This window comes from Molothrus aeneus, chromosome 3 (assembly GCF_037042795.1).
Source record: "Molothrus aeneus isolate 106 chromosome 3, BPBGC_Maene_1.0, whole genome shotgun sequence".
NCBI classification, from domain to species: domain Eukaryota; kingdom Metazoa; phylum Chordata; class Aves; order Passeriformes; family Icteridae; genus Molothrus; species Molothrus aeneus.
Window position 1 is genome coordinate 75760584 of NC_089648.1, and position 21376 is coordinate 75781959.

Genomic DNA, 21376 nt, shown 5'->3' on the forward strand with positions numbered 1-21376 from the left:
CTTTCAAGTGCTCACTGCAGAACAGAAACCCACTTATGTTGCTCCAAGAAGTGCTGTGGGTGATGCCTTCCTTCCTGGGCTTGGGTTTTCAATTCCTGTCCAGAGGAGCCCTGTAGTCATTAGTGACAGTGATACAAGTTGATACTTGGACAGTCTTCCATGGCTGGCAAGCTGTCCAGTCCCTTCCTGTGGAAAAAGAAATGCAGTTGTTAGAATGTGTCTTTCTTCTTCAGAAGAGATTATGGCTTCTTCTGTACTTGTGTATGGTAGTTAAGACTGAGTATGTCTGCTAGACATGCTACCATCAGGCAGAAAGTTATTCTACTTGTCCAGCTGATTTTGAGAGGGAAGTGTTACCAAGCATGATAAAATTGCTGTTTTGCTCAGATGTATTTTATGACTCTCAGAATTTATTTTTCTGAATATTGGTGTGAATACATATTTTCAAGAAAAGAAGTGTAGAGTGAATCCATGACTTTTCATTCAGTAAGTTTGCTAGAATGGCAGGTATGCAGCTCAAAACAATCCAGTGGAATATGAAATTACCATGAGTTTAATAAGCATATGAATGCTCAGACAAAGCTTAATGTATTTATTTAGTCTTCTTATTCCTTGATCCACATCATATCATTCACAACAATCATGCCCATTCCACGAAATTGGGAGGAGCTGTTGACTTCCTCAAGGATAGAGAGGCCCTGCAGAGACCTGGACAAATCACAGGGATGGGCAATCACCAACAGTGTGGAGTTTAACAAGGGAAAGTGCTGGATTCTGCACCTGGGATGGGGCAAACCTGGGTTTACCAACTGGGCAATGAGAGGCTGGACAGCAGTGCCACAGAAAGGGCCCTGGGGGTCCTGGTTGATGGCAAGTTCAAACTGAGCCAGCAGTGTCCTGGCAGCCAGGAGGGCCAATCCTGTCTTGGGGGCATCAGGGACAGCATGGCCAGCTGGGCAAGGGAGGGGATTGTCCTGCTCTGCTCTGCTCTGCACTGGGGCAGTTTTGGGTGCCACAATACAAGACATTAATGTATTAGAGAGAGTCCAAGGGAGGGCCATGAGGATGGTGAGGAGCCTGGAGGGGAAGCTGTGTCAGGAGTGACTGAGGTCACTTGGTCTGTCCAGCCTGGAGGAGACTGAGGGCAGAGCTCACTGCAGTTACAGCTTCCTTGGGAGGGGAAGAGGAGGGGCAGGCACTGATCTCTGCTCCCTGGTGACAGGGACAGGACCTGAGGGAATGGCCTGAAGTTTTGTCAGGGGATTTAGGTTGGATATTAGGAAAAAGTTCTTTCCCAAGGAGTGTTGGGCACTGGAACAGGCTCCCCAGGGAAGTGGTGACAGCACCAAGATTGACAGAGTTTATGAAGCATTTGGACAATGCTCTCAGGCATGTGCTGTGACTCTGGAGGATGGTCCTGTGCAGGGCCAGGAGCTGGACTTTGATGATGTTTGTGAGTCCCTTCCAACTCAGTATACTGTGTGATTCTAAGCATCAACAATCAGTAGCAGTACTGAATATGCGTTTAAAGGAGCAAGTCTGAATAAGAGAACAAGGCTTGCTAAGTGACTCAGAGCTTACTGTGATGGAATCTATCCTTCTAGGCTGTTTTTCTTGAAGGTGTAAATTTGGAAAAGACTGAGCAAGTACAGCCAGAGAGCTCCCTGTCCCAAGCAAAGCCATGTATCTGTGCAGTACATTATATTTGGAGTATTTAATGTCTCCTCATCTTCAAATAATAATTAGGCTTTTAGGCTCACGGCTGCTGAAACTATGCTACTAAATGTGTGAATCATCTTGGTCATTAAATTGTTACAGTTATCATTAAAGTTCAAAAGACATAAAAAATACATGACTTGCAGTCTCTTAGCTTAATATTTAGCTGATGAGCTCCTTTGACAATTGCTCTCAAATTGTTAGAGTGAAACAGAGTGCTTCTCTTAAGAGATGGAAACCATTTTCAATGTAACTACCATACAATGTCCAGAGTCCCTCGTGTAAAGTGCCTTGGAAAATGGGACATCTCTGATGGGCCTCGTTCAGAAGTGGTTGTGACAAGCAACCTAAATTCTCAGAAATGACAAAAAGGGAAAGGGAAGTTAGAATTTGATTTATAATATAATTTGTAGGTTGAAATATTTTTTGACATATAAATGGACAACTCACTACAATACTGAGGAAAATAAAACAGCTCACGTGTAGGACATGTTGTTTGGTTGTTTAACTAAGGGACAAGGTAAAGTTTTAGAAGTGCACAATAGATTTGTTGAGGGATGTTCTGTTAAAAATACCTCATATATAAAGGTATAAAACACCTTGTTTTAGAAGGTATTTTCTGGACAGTTTTATCTTGAAGTTGTGTGATGCTAAATTTATGTTGTATTATCAAATATAGGAAACTAGATGAATGGCAGAAACTTAATTTGCTAAACCTTAATTGTGTGTAAAATATTGTATAAAATTTTGAAGCTTTTTGCAACAGAAACATTATTCAAATCTGGTATGTGCTGTTATTTCCTCTTTAGTCCACTTTTCTGATAGCATAATTGAATTACAGAATTGTCACAGGTGTCTGTCAGTGTTTCTTCCTCTGTTTTGCAGTATTTCAGTAAGCACAAATATGTTAGTCCCACAGAGAGCTGTGGGACTGCTGTTATTTTTCAGTAAAACTCCTGGTTGTAATGGTGATTCAGTACCTGCCTTGTCTTAATTTAACAAATGTTGCACTTTAACCAGTATTCCACATTTTAAAAATTTGTTCTTTCTAGTTTCCAAGGATTTGTTTCCAACAGGGAGTTCATTTGTTGTGGAAGTGTGGTTTTCATTTTATATTTGACAGAAAATTTTCATAAATTTTATTGTGAATGATGATGTTAGTATCTTCAGAGATCACGCTGAGAGAATTTACTTTTTATTTCAGTGTATAAAAGAATTATGTTTGCTGCTGCTTAACCAGTCCCTCCTGCTGCCATCCCTGAAACTGCTGGTAGAAAGCAAAGACCAAGACCTTCATGCTGTGGCACTGGAGCAGATAACAGCTGTTGCTAAGGTATGAACACTTGAATGAACCACCTTTCAGAGGCTGAGGTAATAAGTTAGCTCTTTTATCTTGGTGTAGTAAGCAGAGACTGCTGAGACACTTACCATTGTTAAGGTTTTGCACAGCTATTGTGTCCACAGTGAGCAGTAACACAGGGCTGGTAAGAGCTTTTATACATATTTGAGTGATTAAACCTCATAGCACTTCCTTTAAATACTTGGTATGCTGTTTTTTGTCAGTGTGGTGGAACAGAAACTATTCTGATACATGAAGTAGATTGTTACCTCTGTGTTCATATTCCCTCACTTTGGGGTTTTTTAAGTGATAAAGTATGTCAGATGACTCAGCTTGTTTCTGACAAATGTGGCATGTGTTTATATACACTTGGAGAGCTGTTATGTCACTGGTTTTGACGTGATGGTATGTTCAGGGACCTTCCTGCCATTCTAAAAAGACTTGGTGCCAGAGTTTCTGGGGAAGAAATCTAAATACTGTCTTTGGGCAAGAACTGGAAGACATTAATGCAGATGTCACTTGCTATATAACATTACATAACTGTCTTTTCCCTGTACATTTGCTTTTCAGCAAATAAGATGGAATGCCCAAAAAGATGAAATTTAGTCTCCTAACCACAAATTTTCTGTGTTTTTTACAAAACAATTGCATAAATATTAACCACCAAAACAATAGTATATTGATTGTTTTCTTTTACCACCTGCAATTTTAGATTTTATTTCTACAAGACAAGGCTTTTTAGTAACTTTTGAACAAGATGATCTCATTGAAAAGCAAGCACAAATCGGATAATCTGATATATGCATGTACTTTCTCATCTGTGTTCTTGTTAGCCTTTTAAAATTGAGTTCTTTGACTAATTCTGAAGCTTGTCAGCAGGAATAAGTGTCCAAATATGTTTTATTTAACTATTTTTAAAGCATAATGCTGTGCATTAGCACTTACTGAATGGTTACTAATTGTACTGCTCTTGAAACTGGCCATTTCTTTCTAGTGTGCTCCAGCTTTCCTACACTCTAAGCTGATTACATTATATTGGAGTTTTAGGGCCAGGAACCTTATTAGCTTCTTGCTGGTATAAAGCATTTTGTATACCTATGCATGCCCAAGATAATTTTGGGTTTTTTTGGCTTTCTTTTACAGGAGGCAGCTTGATAAGTTGTTTCTAGTTTTTCCTTCTAAATTCAGTATTAATTTGAGCATATAGTTCTGCAAGAGTGCTGAATAACCTAGAATTTTTGAAGCAGTTAGCTTTGGTCTAATGTTTTACTTTAAGTCAATGAAGATTTAACTGTTGACTTTATTGCACCAGGCATAGAGCTTAGCCAGTACCTGGAATGTGACAGAGTTAGAAAAGCAGCTAGTACAGAAGAGTGGTGTGCTAAATGTAAAAGCTGTTCCTATATTGTATAAAAAGTACCTCTTACTCCTTGTTTTATATGCATCTCTTATGATTACATTGTTTGCTGTTGTACTGAAAGAGCATATATTACTATGCTATGCCAATGTTATTTATTCAGTATCACTTTCTATGCATACTTTTTGCATTTTAAAAAACAGTATTCAGGCAGTTAATGCTTTTTGTCAAAATCTAAATTAATTTTTCATAGGAAGGCCATTTCTGGTTACAATGAACAGGAAACAGACAAATAACATCTGGCAGAGGGGAATCATGGCTATTGATTCCCCAGTCCAGTGCTAACACAGCTCCCAAACATGGCTGTGAGAAAAATACAGCACTTCCTTGCTGATAGGATGTATTAGTTAGCCATTTGTTGTATGCTGCTGACAGCTTTATGGATGTTTACAGTTAAGGATGATGCTGAAGTGCTGATACTAGAAATTGTGCAGCTTTTGCCTGTAATAAACCAACCAAGTTTTTGCGTAAGCTTTTTTGAAATTGCAGACCCCTCTTTTTATTGTGTATCTTTAAATGAACTGCCACTTGTCTTTTCTGAGTAATAGAAATAACTGTTCTTCCCCTATGTTGTGTACTGTGTGAGTAATTTAAAAAAACAGTTTACCTAAATAATCTTATTACTGCTAATAGAGCCCTTAAAAGTCAGATTGTTTTTGAGAGGGATTTCAGTGTTGTCTGTGCACTGTGCATTTTCAGAGATGAAAACTGATTTTTATACATCTGAGAGAGCAAGTAAATACTCTATTGTCTGTTGGTACCTATAATGTTAAAACAGCTAACAAGTGGGGGTTAATATAAGCAGTGCAAATACTTATTCAATCAATACTTTAATAGAAAGTGGAACAAGAAGAATGCTGTAGTCTGAAAAAATAGTTCAGCTTTATTTGCATGTTATAATTTCAGTGATGAAGTACTGAATCTACCTTCATAACATGTTTTACTGAAAAATGTAATGTGAACAATCACACATTTTTTGTGGAATAATGGAATTTCTAGTGTTCTCCAGTGTATGCCATTTATGGCTATTCACTTAATGGGGCTTAATCTTTAAAAAAAATAGTTAAATTATAAGCTAATGGTGATTATGATAAAATATCTTTCTCCAGTTTATTTCTCCAGGATTTTTTATGTCACTTGTTTCTTTTCCCCTTATTTATTTGTTCTATAGATCTGTACTCCAGGAACAAATAAAAAGAAAAGCATTTTCATCTGGAATAGTATTGGAGAAGGGAATACTCTGGGAAACAGTGGTTTCAGTTCTTTACTGCTGTTAGGTCATCAGCAGCCCCTCCCTTTCATAACTTATGGGTTTTCTGATGCAGAAATTATGGGCGAAATTTTTCTTGTTGGTAATGCCAGAGCCTCTGGATGCCTGTGCAAACAGTACTGATGGGGAATTGGATCATCTAGTTCCAAACCCTGCGTGGGCAGGGACACCTTCCACTAGACCAGGCTGCTCAAAGCTGTCCTGGCCTTGAACACTTCCAGGGCTGCGGCATCTACAATTTTTCTGGGCAACCTGTTCCACCCTCACAGTGAAGAATTTCTTCCTAGTATCCAATCTAAACCATTTGAAGTAAGGGGATTGGTTTAGATTGGGTATTTCCTCTTGTCCTAACACTCCAAATTGCTCTTGGAAAACATCCCTCTCCAGCTCTGTTGTACTGAAAGGCTGTTGTGTGGTCTCCCCAGAGCCTTTTCTTCTCCAGGCTGAAAACCCCTGTCAGCTAATCTTCATAGGAGAGGTGCTCCTAAGACTGCCTTCATCACCTTCTCTGGACCCATTCCAACAAGTCCATGTGTTGTGCTGGAGCCTCCATACCTGGATGCAGTACTTCCAAGTGCTCTCATAAGGGCAGAGGTACCACTTGAATGCCTACACCTCAGTGCTTGGAAGCAGATATCAACCTAAATAGGAAAGCCAAGGGAAAAAAGTCAGTTCTCCTTAATGTAATTATCCCCATTAGATCTTTTACTCGTAACCATGGACATTGTGTGTGGGCATCATGCTAAATCTACACTGACAAATTCTCCTGAAGGAGAGATGGATATGAAAAATGAAAGCTGCTCCCATTTAAACCTTCCAGATTTTACTGTAATGAAAAAATTATCACCCTTAGCATGGAGTTCTAGATAGGCATAATGACACTCTGATTCTGTCATTATTGTGGGTCATAGTTTATTCACACAGTATGGAAAGTGGCTGGGTGTTAATTTGTGCAGAAGATAACCTGCATCTCTGAGACCTCTTTAAACTGCAGTCAGCTGCATTCCATATCACTAGAATAATTGCTAATCCCAGTGATTCTGGGATTAGCAATAGTCTTAGTTTTATGGACTAGTTAGGGTCTTGGGATAGCAAGTGCTCTGCATCTGCAGGCAGATCAGAAGTGATTCATTGGTAAGATCTTGACTGAGCTGACTGCCCAGAAAAAAAACAGCTTTTTAAAACTGGGATAGTAAGGTGGTTGTTTTTTACTTGCTGGATTTTACTGTCTTACAGACTCAAAAGAATGATTTTGAAAATGAAAATGTAGTGTATTTAGGAGTCTGTATCTACTGTAGGCTAGTATTTGGTATGTGTGGCAAGCAAAAATAATTCTGGAGGTTGATTTCCATTAATATTTTTTTAAATGTAACATTTTGAGGATCAAAATGCCATCTGGAACAGCATCCTGGCTTGAACAGATGGAAGAATTACAAGTCTAGTGAGGAGTAACAATGGGGCAGATGTACAGTATTTCTTTCTCTGAAATACTACTTTCCAAACTTCTGGTTATTTTCAGCTGTATGTATCTGCTAAGTAATTGCCAGTGGTTTTCTTTTCTTGGTTTTGTGCAATTTCTTCTTAGACTTGAATGAGCTTTTACATCTTGAAGTATCATTTGACAGAGAATTCAAGAGCGAAAAAAGCCTATTTTTTTATTTTCTCGTAATCTGATCCCACTAGGTTAATTTGATGCTTTATATTTTTTACTTTTTTAATAAGATAATGTTTTTAATTAATCCCTTTATAATTTTGATGATGTTGCTATCTGCCCTATGCCCTTGAAGCTGTCTCTTTTTTAGATTGGAGAGTCATAGTTTTGCTGAGCAATTTCTTGCATAAAAAACTTACTGTACTCTCTGTGGTGTAGTTCTTTAAAAATACATGCTTTCTCTGTTTGCCTTTTGGTAGAGTTTTTTTCACTTTAATGCTTGTTGTTCTGATTTAAAATTAATTTTAAATAAATGTAGTCTTAAGCTACATTTACAATGATTTAATTAAAAAAAATCTTACGGTTCTATTTAAACAGAGTTGTTCAATGTATAAGGTGTCTCAAGGTTTGTAAACATGTATCAATTCATTGACAATCTCTGTAAGTTGTTTTTATTTAAACTAATGACTAGAAATGTCTTTATATGTGCAATTGATAACCCCAAAATTGGCATGATCTGGAGCTGTAAAACTGGTAAATTAAATTAGTCAATTGAGCTTTCTTTGCTGCCTATTTTTAAATGCAATTCTCATTAAACCTTGGTGTCTCTGTGTTCTTCCCACACCTGCCAGACCCCACGTGACTTCCCAAAGAATGGTGGAACAGACAGTGGCCTTAACTGCACAAAATGCATTCACAGGGTCTGGTTGCCATCATGTGTCTCCATCCAGTTGCCTGGAGACAACTAAATTACAAAAGTTTCCTCTTCCTTACCAGGTCTTCAGACAGTTTGCAAGTCAGAAAATGGGAAATGTTAATCAGTTTAAACCTACTCATCTGTTTGGGCCTAAGGATGAGCTGTGGGGCACAACCCAAGAGCTTTTTTGTGAGCTGTGTTGTTACATGTGAAACCACACTGATCTCATTTCTTTGTGAGTGCAGACAGGTTTCTCTGCTTGTGGGTTGCATGGGTATCTTCATCCCTGTAGTGTAGCTCAGATGTTTAATGGTCTATGCTAGGAACAGTCTTCTTTCAGATTTCTCTCTCTCAATTTTGTACATTTCTGGTATATAAAATCACACTAATCTATAGCATTTTTTCTTAACTGAATAGTAGCCTAAAAAAATTTAAATTAAACCTTGCATCTGCTCTCAATCTCACTACTGTAATTCCTATTTGCATTTTATGTTCATAAAATCAAACAGTGAAGCCCTGTGTAAAGTCCCATTCTACATACAAGTTAAGAATAGACCACGCAGAGCTTCAAGGTGCGAGAGAATATCCCTTCAGCCCCATTTCAGAAGAGGTGGCAGCTGTTTGGATAATGGCTTAGTGTGCTTCATGGTGTGCTGCAAGATGCCAACACTAGAAATTTTGGCATCAGAATTGTTTAGGTTAGAAAATACCTGTGAAGTCTCACCAAGTCCAGCTGTTAACTCAGCACTGCAAAGTCCTCTCTAAACCAAGTCTCAACCACTTACCTGGGCAGCCTGTTCCAATGCTTGACAACTCTTTCCATAAAGAAATGTTTTGCTAATATCCAGTGTAAACCTCCCCTGGCACAACCCGAGGATGCTTCCTCCTGTCCTGTCACATGTTAATTAGGAGAACAGGCTGACTCCCATCTGACTGTAACTTCCTTTCAGGCAGTTGTAGAGAACAATAATTCCCCTGAATTCAGGGGAAATTCAGATTTCCCCTGAGCTTCCTTTTTTCCAAGATAAGCAGATCCCTCAGCAGCTCCTCATATGTCTCCAGATCCTTCCCCAGCCCATTGCCCTTCTCTGGACATGCTCCAGCACCTCAGTGTCTTTCTTGCAAGTGCGAGGCGCAGAACTGGACACGGGATTTGAGTGTGGCCTCACCAGTGCCGAGTGCAGGGGACCATCCCTGCCCTGGTCCTGCTGGCCACTCTATTGCTGATCCAGGCCAGGATGCCACTGGCCTTCATGGCCACATGGGCACACTCTGGCTCATGTTCAGCTGTTTGTTGACCCATTTTATTTAATGATCAGCCTGTCTTCAACAGGAAAACATTTCTGCCGTTAACTTTTGGCAGTTACTAAATAATTGAAGACTAAGATTGGGTAGCCTAAAGGCTGGACATCCCTGCAGTTCTTAGAACTGTTTTGTAAACTGGACCTTCTGTGCTAATTAGATTAAAAATGGCTTGATTACAACTGTAAAGTGTTACTGCCAATCTCCCTTTGTGCAGTAGTCATGTCCTGTGTAGCAGTTAATTGCTCTTCAAGGGTGCTAAATAACTTATCATAGGGTGTTTATTACTTGCTGGTACCCTGGTACCAATCATGGATGTTGGCGCATAATTTTTATAGAAAATTAAGCAGAAAGTAATCAGACAATTTTCTTTTTCCTTTTAAACTGGGAGGTGGTTTTGTAAATGTATCATAACTTGATTCATTTATTTGTAACTTGAGAAGGTGCATTAATTGAAACCTATTGTCTAGACCTCCTCTGGTCCTGTTTTTATCACAACATCACAGAATGGTTTGGGTTGGAAAGGAGCTTAGAGATCATCTTGTTCCAATCCCGCTTCCATGAACAGGGACACCTTCCACTAGACCAGGTAGCTCAAAGCTCCATCCAACCTGACCTTGAAACACTCCCAGGAATGGGACACCTGTAGCTTCTCTAGACAATCTATGCTAGTGCCTTGCCACCCTCACAATAAAGAATTTATTGCTAATACCTAATCCAAACATGTCCTTTTACAGTTTCATCATTCCTCCTTGTCCAGTCACCCCCTGCCCTTGTAAAAAGTCCCTCTCCAGCTCTCTGGTAGCCCCTTTTAGGTACTGGAAGGTGCTGTGAGGTGTCTCCAGGGCCTTAATATCTCCAGTCTTAGCATCTCGCTCTGTCCTCATAGGAGAGGTGCTCCAGCCCTCTCAGCATCCTGGTGGCCTCCTCTGCACTCTTTTCAAAATGTCCATGTCTTTATGCTTTATGTAGGGGATCTCAGAGATGAGTGCAGCACTCCAGGCTGGGAGAGCAAAGGGACAGAATCCCCTCCCATGCCCTGCTGCCCACACTGCTTGGGATGCGGCTTAGGATATGATTGATTGGCTTTCTGGGATGTGAGAGCACATGGATGGGTCATGTTGGAATTCTTGTCCACCAACATCCCCAGATGCTTCTCCTCAGGCTGCACTCAGTCCATTCTCTGCTCAGCCTGTATTTGTGCTTGGGATTGCACCAACCCAGATGCAGGTCCATGCACTAGGACTTGTTGAATTTCATGAAGACCACTCAGGGCCACCTATCAAGCTTGTCAAGGTCCCTCGGGGTGGGGTCCCTTTTTTGGTTATATGTAGTTGTTCAATTGTGCTTCATTAAGTGGTAAATTAACACAGTGCTCTATTTCAAAGAAACCAGGAAAGACATATCAAAATTAACTGAAATAGAATTTAAAGTATTCTATAGTGTTATTTGTAAAGCTACAGACAAGATTCTCAAGAGAGTATTATGCTCTCATATATCAAGTAACCACATTTTTTGTGGCATCCAGGATGTCTCTCAGAGGTAGCAGCTCTGTTTCACATCTTTCAATATGTTATATTCTTTTGAAAATCTCATCCTTGCTGTGGGTGCTCATTGAGTCTGTGAATGTTGCCTGTCATATTAACATGTGAAATGTAATGTAATATATTAATATAAAGTGACCAAAATTTAATAGACTCTTCTCTGACCTTCCTCAGATTGTCATTCTTGATATGGAGCTAAATGGTGTGATCTGTGCTGCACTGGGACTGAAAACCTGTGAAAAGTCTATAAAGCTGGTGGTGTAATCCCAGGCTGTTAAGCATTCTTATTCCTTAACTTTGTGCAGGTCAGATATTTATATTAATGTGGTAGAGTGTTAAAGACATACCTTTACATATTCTGACATATGCAAAGCCTGTGTCCCTGTAAGTAATCTGTGGGGAATACTCCTCTCACTTTGAAGGTCACACTGTGCAGTCAGAACCATCGTGACATGTTCTGCCTGATGGCTCTATCTGGTAATTAATTGTTAATTACTTTGAATTTCTCTTTCTTTGCAGGTTGATGATTCCACTTGTGATGCTGAAATACTCTCCTTGCTCCTCAATGCCAAGCTGGTGGTGAAGTGCATGTCCACTGCCTTCTGCCCACGCCTCATTGACCACCTCCTGGCTAACCAGGGGCAGGGGGGCTGGGATGTGGAGGAAATTGCACAGCAGCTTAAGGAAGCAGGGTTCAGGGCAGAGGCCGGGTCTCTCCTCATGGCTCATCGAGGGACCCATCCTGCACTCAGGACTTTCACTACTGCCCTCCAGGCTGTTCAGCACTGGATCTGAAAATGTTGGACTTAGGCATTTGTCTGTGTTTTTGCTGGAAATCTTACACAAAAGGGAGAAATTGTTGCTCTAGTAAAGTAACAAAGTGAGTTATTACCCACATTTTGTAGAAAACATGCAGCACACAGTAAATTCCCATATACTTCTAATTGTTTAAAAAACTATTGGTGCAGACTGTATCATTCTGTTGTATGATTAGCAGAGCAATGAATCTGATCATCCTTTCAGATCAAAGTTAAATGGTTACACTCAGTTACATATAAATGAAACATTAGTAAGGTGGCAGGCTATATACAATTTGTCTTAATTTCTGTAAGTAATTTACTCTTGTCATAATGTAAAACTAATGTAAAAATATAAAGATATATATAGAGCAAAAAAAATCACAAGAGTGATTTTTGAGAATTTCAAAACCTTAAAATTCAGTATTGTGCAATGTTGTTATCACAGCTTTTGTTTGCAATAAATAAAATATTTTGCATTTAATGTGCTATCTCCTTCAGCCTTTTAGGCAGAAAAATATTTTCTTTCTTCAGCCCCTTTTCTGAAATTCCTGTCTCTCCTTAGTGATGTTTATTCATGAGGACAAGCTAAAGTCTAAGAGATATTTTTCTCCACCATTTGGGAAGCCCCATCTTAAATCCTGAACATGTGTTGATACCATTGTAAATGTACTTTCAAAGTATTTAGTTACATTTTTCCTGAGTTATGAAAAATTGCATATATGTGTATATTTGCAGAATTACAGAATATGTTGAGTTGGAAGGGACCCACAAGCATCCTGGAGTCCAACTCCTGGCTCTGCACAGGACCATGTGCCTGAGAGCAGTGTCAAAATGCTCCTTGAGCCTCCATCAGGTTGGTGCTGTGGCCACTTCCCTGGGGAGCTGTTCCAGTGCCCAGCCACCTCTGGGTGATAGATCTTTTCCTAATATTTGACCTAAACCTCCCCTGACACAGCTTCAGGCCATTTCCTCAGGTTCTGTCACTGTCACCATCACCACAGAGCAGAGATCAGTGTCTGCCCCTCCACTCCCCCTCCCAAGGAAGCTGTAACTGCAGTGAGCTCTGCCCTCAGCCTCCTCCAGGCTGGACAGACCAAGTGACCTCAGTCACTCCTCACACGGTTTCCCCTCAGGGCCCTTCAGCATCTTTGTTCCTTCCTTTGGACACTCTGCAGTTGTTTCATGCCCTTCTTACATTGTGGCACCCAGAGCTGTCCCCAGCACTGGAGGTGAGGCTGCCCCAGTGCAGAGCAGAGCAGGACAATCCCCTCCCTTGCCCAGCTGGCCATGCTGTCCCTGATGCCCCAGGACAGGGATGGTCCTCCTGGCTGCCAGGGCACTGCTGGCTCAGTTTGAACTTGCCATCAACCAGGACCCCCAGGCCCCTTTCTGTGGCACTGCTGTCCAGCATCTCATTCCCCAGTCTGTCTGTCCATCCAGGGTTGCCCCATGTCAGGTGCAGAATCCATCCATTTTTCTGTTGAACTTCAGATGGTTGCTGATTGCTCATCCCTCTTGATTTGTCAAAGTCTCTGCCTTAAGGGAGTCAGCAGCTCCTCTCAGCTTTGTCTCATCTGAGAACTTGCTCAGTATCCCTTCCAGTCCTTCATCCAGGTCATTTATGAAGATGTTGAAGAGCTCAGGGCTGAGGATGGAGCCCTGTGGAACCCCACTAGTGACAGGGGACAAGTCTTATGTCACCTCATTCACTGACACCCTTTGTGACTGACACATGAGCCAGTTGCTCACCCATCCCATGATGTGTTTATTCAGCTGTGTGCTGGACATTTTGTAGAGATATCTCCTGTAGGAGAGAGGGTATCAAAAACTTCACTGAAATCCAAAAAAATTGCAATGCTCATCCTTTCAAGGTGGGTTACTTTGTCTTAAAAGGATATTGGGTTGGATAAGCAGGACTTTGCTCTCGTGAAGCCATGCTGGCTGTGAACAGTGACTGCATTGTCTTTCAGGTGTTCTCAAATATCTCACAAAATAAGCTCTGTAATTTTACCAGGGACTGATTATAAATGCCTTTCTGTCTTACTAAGACAGAACAAATTTTTTGTTGTTTTCAGAGGTTTTTTTAACAAGGGCACTGTTTATTACCTGCATTACCCGAAGGGTTTGATGTTTCGTGTTTACAGACACTCTTAAAATTAGTCTGTGAATCTTTTGCCTAATCTTGTGTTCTAATTTTGATGTAATAATGTACAGAAACATTGTATGTTATAAGATCCAGAGGACATTGGAAGCAATCTCTAGGGTAATGTAATGTAACCTCCTGCTTAAGCCAGGATGCCTGTATTCAGTTCGGTATATAGGTATATAGCCTATATTCAGTTGGGTCTGGAAAACCTCCAAGGATGACTGTGTTGGTTGTTCCCATGTTGAAAAGCTTTTTGTTTGTCCTCTTGGGATCTGCTTTGTTTTACCAGCTTTTACTGACTGTGAAAATGGCTCAGATGTCAGCCTTACTTCCCCATTGCACAGGATTTGTAATGAGACTTTTAACAATGCTTTAATTTTTCAGATTGTTAACTTATCTTTTGTGTTTGCTAGTCCCAGCTGTCCTTCAATGTTTATGGAAGGTTATATCATCCATGTATTAGCATACATTCCAAATTCCAATTTCTATCATTCAGCTATATTGCCTTAATTCTGTTCTCTTACGTTGGCAGTCCCAAGAGCCCCAGACTAGTAAAGCAAGCATATTGGAGTTGCAGAGGAAAGAAAGGAAAAAATTAAAGAAGGTAATGTAAGTGGTAATCAGTAGATGTGGACAAACAACGTGCACATCTCCAGCAAGAAAACCTTGAGAAATTCTGTAGAAGATATTTCAATACTTAACAGTGAAGCATTTTGGCCTGCAGGTTTTGTTCTCAGGTTGGTAAATTCAGTGCTAGATTTTCTGACCATTCTTGTTCAGGATCATGAGGAGTTTGTGTTTATTATCACTCTAAAACTGAGCTGTAGAAAAACCTCTAATGAGTGTTATTGATCTCCTGTCCATTTTCTTGTTTGCTGGCATTACAAATCCATGATCAATACTTTCCTTGCAGCCTGGATTATTCCTGATTTATTCTGTATTCAGAACTTTCACCTGTAAGAAAAAGTATTACTTTAGTATTTATATCCAAAATTATCAGCCTATATTGGTGTATGTTGCAAAGAAAATTTAAGAAAAAAAGAGAAGAGGCACATAACAAGAACCTGTATCCCAGTGCCAGCCTTTTAGTATCTTCTGTTTTGCAGAATAACATTTAATACTCTGGGATTAGAGTAGGGTACATTAGCAGGTGCCATTGAGTTGGGTTTGGACTTTGGTTTTTGTTTTCTTTTTTCTTTTTAAAGGTTAAGAAACTCACCTTGGTAGTACTTTTAGCCAGGTTATTGTTATACTGAGCACTGAATAGTTCCGTTCTGTCAGTTTATTTGATGTGCAGTTGGGATTTGTTCATAATACAGCATAAGCAGATTTTCTTTTTCTTTTTTACCTCAAACAATTCCACGTTCTGGAGATATTTCTGCTCCCAAAAGCAAGTGAATAAAGAGTCGAGTTATGTCTCCAAGAGCAATGCTTCCTAGGGCAATTAATCCTCCTTTGTCTGAAAGACACTGATAGCATTTGGATCTTTAAGGAGCTTTTAGCTGCTTGGGAGACAGAGCAAAGCAGCAAAATATATCACCTTGCTTTTGAATAATTAGAACCAGAGATTAGGGAAGAAAGCTCATAACTCAGAAGCTGGAAATACTAAGTATAGCCAGTATGACATTGCAATAATGCAGAGTAGACACTTCTATTTATAAACAAATGTTGCAATTTGTTAACAAAAGTGCAATTCAATGAGTAGGGTGGCTACATGTGATTCAGGTATTTTCCTTGTATAATGCTAGTTCTTGTGATTTACTGTCTGTGACATTCTGCACAGTGAGAAGATGCTTTGAGAGTGGCCATCTGGTACCAGAGTATGGCCACCCCCAGCACAGGAAAGACATGGGGACCTGTTGGGGAGAGTCCAGTGGAGGCCACAAAAATGATCAGGAGGCTGGAGCACCTCTCCCATGAAGACAGGCTGAGAGAGCTGGGGTTGTTCAGCCTGGAGAAGGCTCCAGGACACCTCATAGCACCTTCCTGTACTTGCAGGGGCTTGTAAGAAATAAGTGGATAAAGTTTTTAGTAGAGTCCATTGTGATAGGACAGATAATGTAGAAGAGGGTTGATTTAGATTAGATATAGGAAAGAAGATTTTTATAACGAGGATGAAGAAACAGTGGTACAGGTTGCCCAGAGAGGCTGTAGCTGTCCCATCCCTGGAAACACTCAGGGTGAGGTTGGATGGGGCTCTGATATCCAATTGAAAATGTCCCTTCTCATTGATGACCTTCAAAGGTCCCATTCAACCCAAACTATTCTATGAATACAGATACCTGCATCATAGGGGTAGGAATTCCTACACCTTCAAAAAACACAATAATTTTTTGTATTTTTTGTGTATTTATTGAGACATGGAAGGCAGGAGCAGAGCTGTGCCTTGTATCAAAGGTTGCAGACACACCAAAAGTTCCAGGGGCATACAAATGTTTCTCTATTTGATTATTTAGCTATTACTGAGCACCTGAGGTAGTGTTTGCATAGGATTATTTCGTTTGACACTGAGTTCCCTTTCCACAGTGGTAGCAGTAATCTGAAATTGCTCTCTGTGTTACAGTACATTTATGATTATGTTTCTCTTGTACATCTGTGGTTGTAACACTGCCCTCTCCTCCTTGGGCCACACCATGATCTCAGAAATGCTCATTAGGCCTCAGCCTTGATGAACAGCAGCTGGCTGAGCTTCTCTTGAGCTTTTCAGAAACACTCTCTGCTCCCAAGAACTTAACACTGTCTGATGAGCTGCTGGTTTTAATGAACAGCCTTAGAAACTTGTTCTTCCTGCCTGAATAACAACCCAAATGGAACAACATTTTTGTAGCTGAACTTTCAAAGGAAGCTACTGACCTGAATTGTGGTCAGGATGGGAAATTGCTATGACTAAAGCCCACCCTCTTGTGACCCTATGAACAATGGTAGCAAGTGAGACCCCCTGAGCTCTCCTGGACCACAGTGGGCTGTGGCAGCATCTGTCTCTGAGTGAGACACCACTGTGAGCCAGAGAACTCTCAAGTTTACTTGGAGGACAGCTGCCAGAAGCTGACAGAGCCTGGGCTGATACCCCCACTCCTCAAGGATCAGCCTTCATCCTCTGAGAAGATCCAAAGGCATCCAATGTGAGTACTTCCCTGAAAATATGGGGAATTTTCACAGGGATATATATGCCTACATACTCCTTTAAGTCTGTGTGTGTGTATGAACACATTAAAGTCTTGTGAATATTTCTTAAATTCTTAAGTACATTAGATTCATAAGTGAATTAGGTGTATAAGTGAGTTGCCATTGTGCTATGGTAAATTCTACAAGAATCTTTCATTAAATTGTTTAAATTTAAAAAGCTGTTGATTAAGTACTGTTAAGTTTAAGTGCTGTTAAAAACTTCAGACCTAAGCCATTGGTGACATGTGGGGCTAAGTTTGGCAAGGCTGACTCAGTGGGAGTTGATCACTCAGACAATATGTTTCATGAAGACTTTCAACATTTTTTCATCAAACCATAGTTCTCAAAAACTTGTCTTCATTACCACCCCTCTGATCTCTGAGGACCTGCTGGAACATTCTGATAAATTCCTATACCCTTAATGCAACAGCACTTTGGTGCCTTTATAATCTTTGATGTCCCTTTTGTAGACACAGAAAATAGTAAACCTGAATCTCTTTGGCAATTGCCTGCGCTTGAAAACAGCCTGCTCATTTTGCTGGAGACGTGGCACATGATGAAAGCAGAAGTATAAAGGTCCTCTGGATGGTCAGAAATAGGCTCTTTCTTTTAACTTGGCTAAAACATCTGCTGTCGTGGTTCTATTCTCCACAAGAGCTCAGTGTCCTTAGCTTTCATGTTTGTCCTCAGCAATGCTCTATTGTACTGGCTGGAGATGGAGTATGGAGTTTGCAGAGTGAATGAGCATCCCTTTATAGTTGAGGAAGATTTTAGCAATAAAAGGACAGAGCCTCATCTTTCGATAGTGCTTAGGAAAGTTGTGGTTTAACTACAACTTTCAGCAGATAATTATGACAGCTAAAACTTTAAAAAATATAAATCCCTCTCAAAGCCTTTCTGTCTACCATGACATTCAGAAACATGAAAATCTTACTTACTTTGATTTCTTCTTAAAGTGATAAATTTCATCTGTCATTTTTCTTCACTTGCTTTGAGATTGGCTAACAAAGGGGATGGCTTGGTGCTCATGCTAATGACTCTGCTGTTGAACCAAGCAGGGTATTTTATCACGTTGATTGAACCTCCATGGGATACACTAAGCTGTGCAAACAGAAGATAAAGTCTGACACTATGTCCAGCTCAATCATAGCTGGATCTGATAACCTGGTCAGCATTTCTACCTAAAAATAAAGACTCTGCTTTCTGAAGCTGCCTGGGAGCAGATGGAAGAGAACCTGACAGCTTCCCTGTTGCACAGCCATGTCATTTCCATATCCCAGCTTCCTGTACCATTTCTCAGTACCAGACACAGGATAGTTAGTGTAAAGTTTTGGTATATGCTGTGGGTTGACCCTGGCAGGTGGTGGCAGGTGCCCACCAAAGCTGTTCTGCCACTGCCCTCCTCAGCTGTGCAGGGGAGAGAAAATATTAAAAGGCTCTTGGATCAAGATAAGGGCAGAGAGAGATTACTCTGCATTGACCATCACAAGGAAAACAGACTCCACTTGGGAAAATCAGATTAAGTTATTGCCAATCAGACCAGAACAGGGTAATGGGAAATAGAACCCAAATATTAAAACATCTTCCACCCACCTCTCCTATCTTCCCATGCTGAGTTTCACTCCTGATTTTCTCTCCCTCCTCATCCCTGGTGGTCCAGAAAAATGAAGAAATAGAAAATTCATCATAAATAAAACTCAACATAAAGAATGTGATTACCACTGAAATGGAATTGTCTGCTCAACATGTGTTCCTCTTGCTCTGACATCAGCATCTTCTGCCACACCGTGCTGGCACACTGAATGTCTCTAAATGTCGTTTTAGACTACCCTCCTAGGCTTCCCATGCTTTCTGGGCACAGTAATGGGAAAAACAGCTCCACATAGAGCTCTGATTTATAGTCAAATGGCCTTCATAATCCAGGTACACAAACATTCACAACAGCCTTTTTCCTTGACAATCCTTATCTGCCTAATGTGCATATAAAATAATTATTCTAATGAACAAAACAGATATATGCTGTTTAAAATAAAAAAAGTAATGTTTGAAAACAAACAAGCAGAAGGAGTTTAGTCTAAATGGGAGAACAATAAAGAACACAAGCTGTGAATGAAACAGAGGGGTGATTTTAATTATTCTGAGAGTACCATCTGCACTGGCTCTGGCTAGAGAAGAACAAGGACACAAATGCAAATTTCAAGAGTGTGTGTGTATCTGAATGTAAACTTCAGTAATATGTATGTGAATACATTCAGTATCCTCTATAATCTTGAAAAGGAAATGGAAGTGCAATTTAAGGTCGAGTCCTGGGATGTTTCTTTTGTGACCTTTTCCATTTAATTAGACACTTAATGATTATTTTGTCCAAGTGATGATTTAAGTGTTGCACTGGTGAGGTCACACCACAAGTCCTGTGTCCAGTTCTGGATCTCTCCAGAAAGATGTTGAGGTGCTGGAGCGTGTCCACAGAAGGACAATGAAGGGGTGACAGGTCTAGAGAGTGAGTCCTATGAGCAGTGGCTGAGGCATCTGGGGGTGCTCAACCTGGAGACAAGGAGGCCCAGGGGAGAAAACTACTTGAACTCCCTACAACTGCCTGGAAGGAGGTTGTAGCCAGCTCTTTTCTCCCAGTCAACAAGCAACAGGGCAAGAGGGCATGCACTCAAGCTGCAGCAGGGGAGATTCAGGTTTGACATCAGGAAAAATCTCTTCACTGAAAGGGTGGTTAAGCTTTGGAATGGGCTGCCCGGGGAGGTGGTGCAGTTACCAACCCTGGGAGTATTCAAGAAATGACTGATTGTGGCACTTAGGGCTATGGTCTAGTTGCCCTGGTTATGATAGGTCAAAGGTTGGACTTGATGATTTTGGAGGTCTTTTCCACCCTTAATGATTCTGTGATTCTGTTATTTCTGATAAAGATATTGCAGAGAAAAGTAGAGTGAAAACAATCCTTGGTGATTTTGGACTTTGGAGCTATAACATTACACCCCTGTTCTCTAACAAAAATGTTCCTCGGATGTGTTATTTTTCAGTCTTTGGCACTTTCTTAGACTGTTCAAAATTTCTGGACATAAGTGGATGAAAAAATAGAAGTGATTGTGAGATACTGCTTCCATATGAAGCAAGTCCAGTTTGAGATGGATCAAGATTCAAGATATTTAAAGTTATAAGTTTTGGGTTATTGTTAGCATTATATCCTGGTATAATCTATATCTCTTCAATGATTTGATAGGTCTCCATAGGAACAAAACACCTAGGTAAATGTTTAAGTGCTGTGTTTGTTCTTTAATTGAGCATAATGATGGAGAAATACCTGGCATGATCACACCAAGCAATTCTGTTTAATTGTGAGATTTTCTAAAACATCTACAACATTCAGGAGTCTGAGGGTCTTGGTCTGGAGAGGAATGACAGTATTGCATCTTCCTCATAGAAATGAGCAATGAGCAAAGAGAAATGAATGAAGATGAATTCAAGCTACCATTTGTAATTAGAGCTCTAGGTTTTTTAATTACTTGTTGATTCCTTCAGGTTATTTTGCTTTTAGATGGCACTGTTAATTATGGTAGTATTCCCGGGACACCCCAGACTGTGAAAGCTCTGCACCTACATTCAACAGAATATTTACATTATGTGTTAGAAATTATGTGCTTAGAGAAAACAAACAGTGAAGGAACTGTGACAAAATGATTTTTGCACAGATTCTGCTCAGCATCTTCTTGGCTTTGCCAACATGAACCTTGCCAGATTGAAAATACCTTTTTGGTTTTGTTCACCAAATTGGATTTGTTTCTTTCACCACATTTATCCAAGGATTCTTAGTTTAGACTGAAGTTTGGTCTTAATGTGCCAATTATCAGGGAAAATATATTGACTAGGAAGGATATGCTGCCTCTGGTTAAATGTCAGCACTCTGTTTATGCCCTGGATCTGGGCAATCTGGCTCTCTATTTCTTTCAGAGGAAATGAAGGACTATCAATGACAGCTTTAAGAACATCTCTATTTAGAAAAGGGCAGGAAGTTATTTTGGAACTTTGCTCAGTGGTTTTCAGGAGGACGTGAAAAACACAATATTTCTTCAGATTTCATATATATCAAACAATATTTTAGGAGCAAAAACAGAGGGACAGACTTGGTTTTGACTTATAAGGTTAGTTTGCTGAACTCTTAGTACCAGCCATCAGTCTTCTGAAGCCAGAGGACTGGTTTTCTTAACATTCCATAACCATAGTTATGTATAAAACTGTCAGCATTGAAAAAACATAGGGTAAAGAAAATAACTTTTGCACTTAGCATTTTACTAGCTACAGCAGCATTTGAACACATTT

At 40.2% G+C, this 21376-nt stretch overlaps 1 protein-coding gene across 1 annotated transcript in view; it reads left to right on the forward strand.

The window, feature by feature from the left end:
• NBAS (NBAS subunit of NRZ tethering complex) overlaps positions 1-12217 on the forward strand; it is a 161429-nt gene extending 149212 nt beyond the window's left edge. The window contains exons 51-52 of the mRNA XM_066547200.1: positions 2921-3049; positions 11456-12217. Coding sequence (XP_066403297.1) covers positions 2921-3049; positions 11456-11731 — 405 coding nt within the window. The 3' untranslated portion in view covers positions 11732-12217. The remainder of the gene's footprint in view (positions 1-2920; positions 3050-11455) is intronic.
• The last annotated feature ends 9159 nt before the right edge of the window (positions 12218-21376 follow it).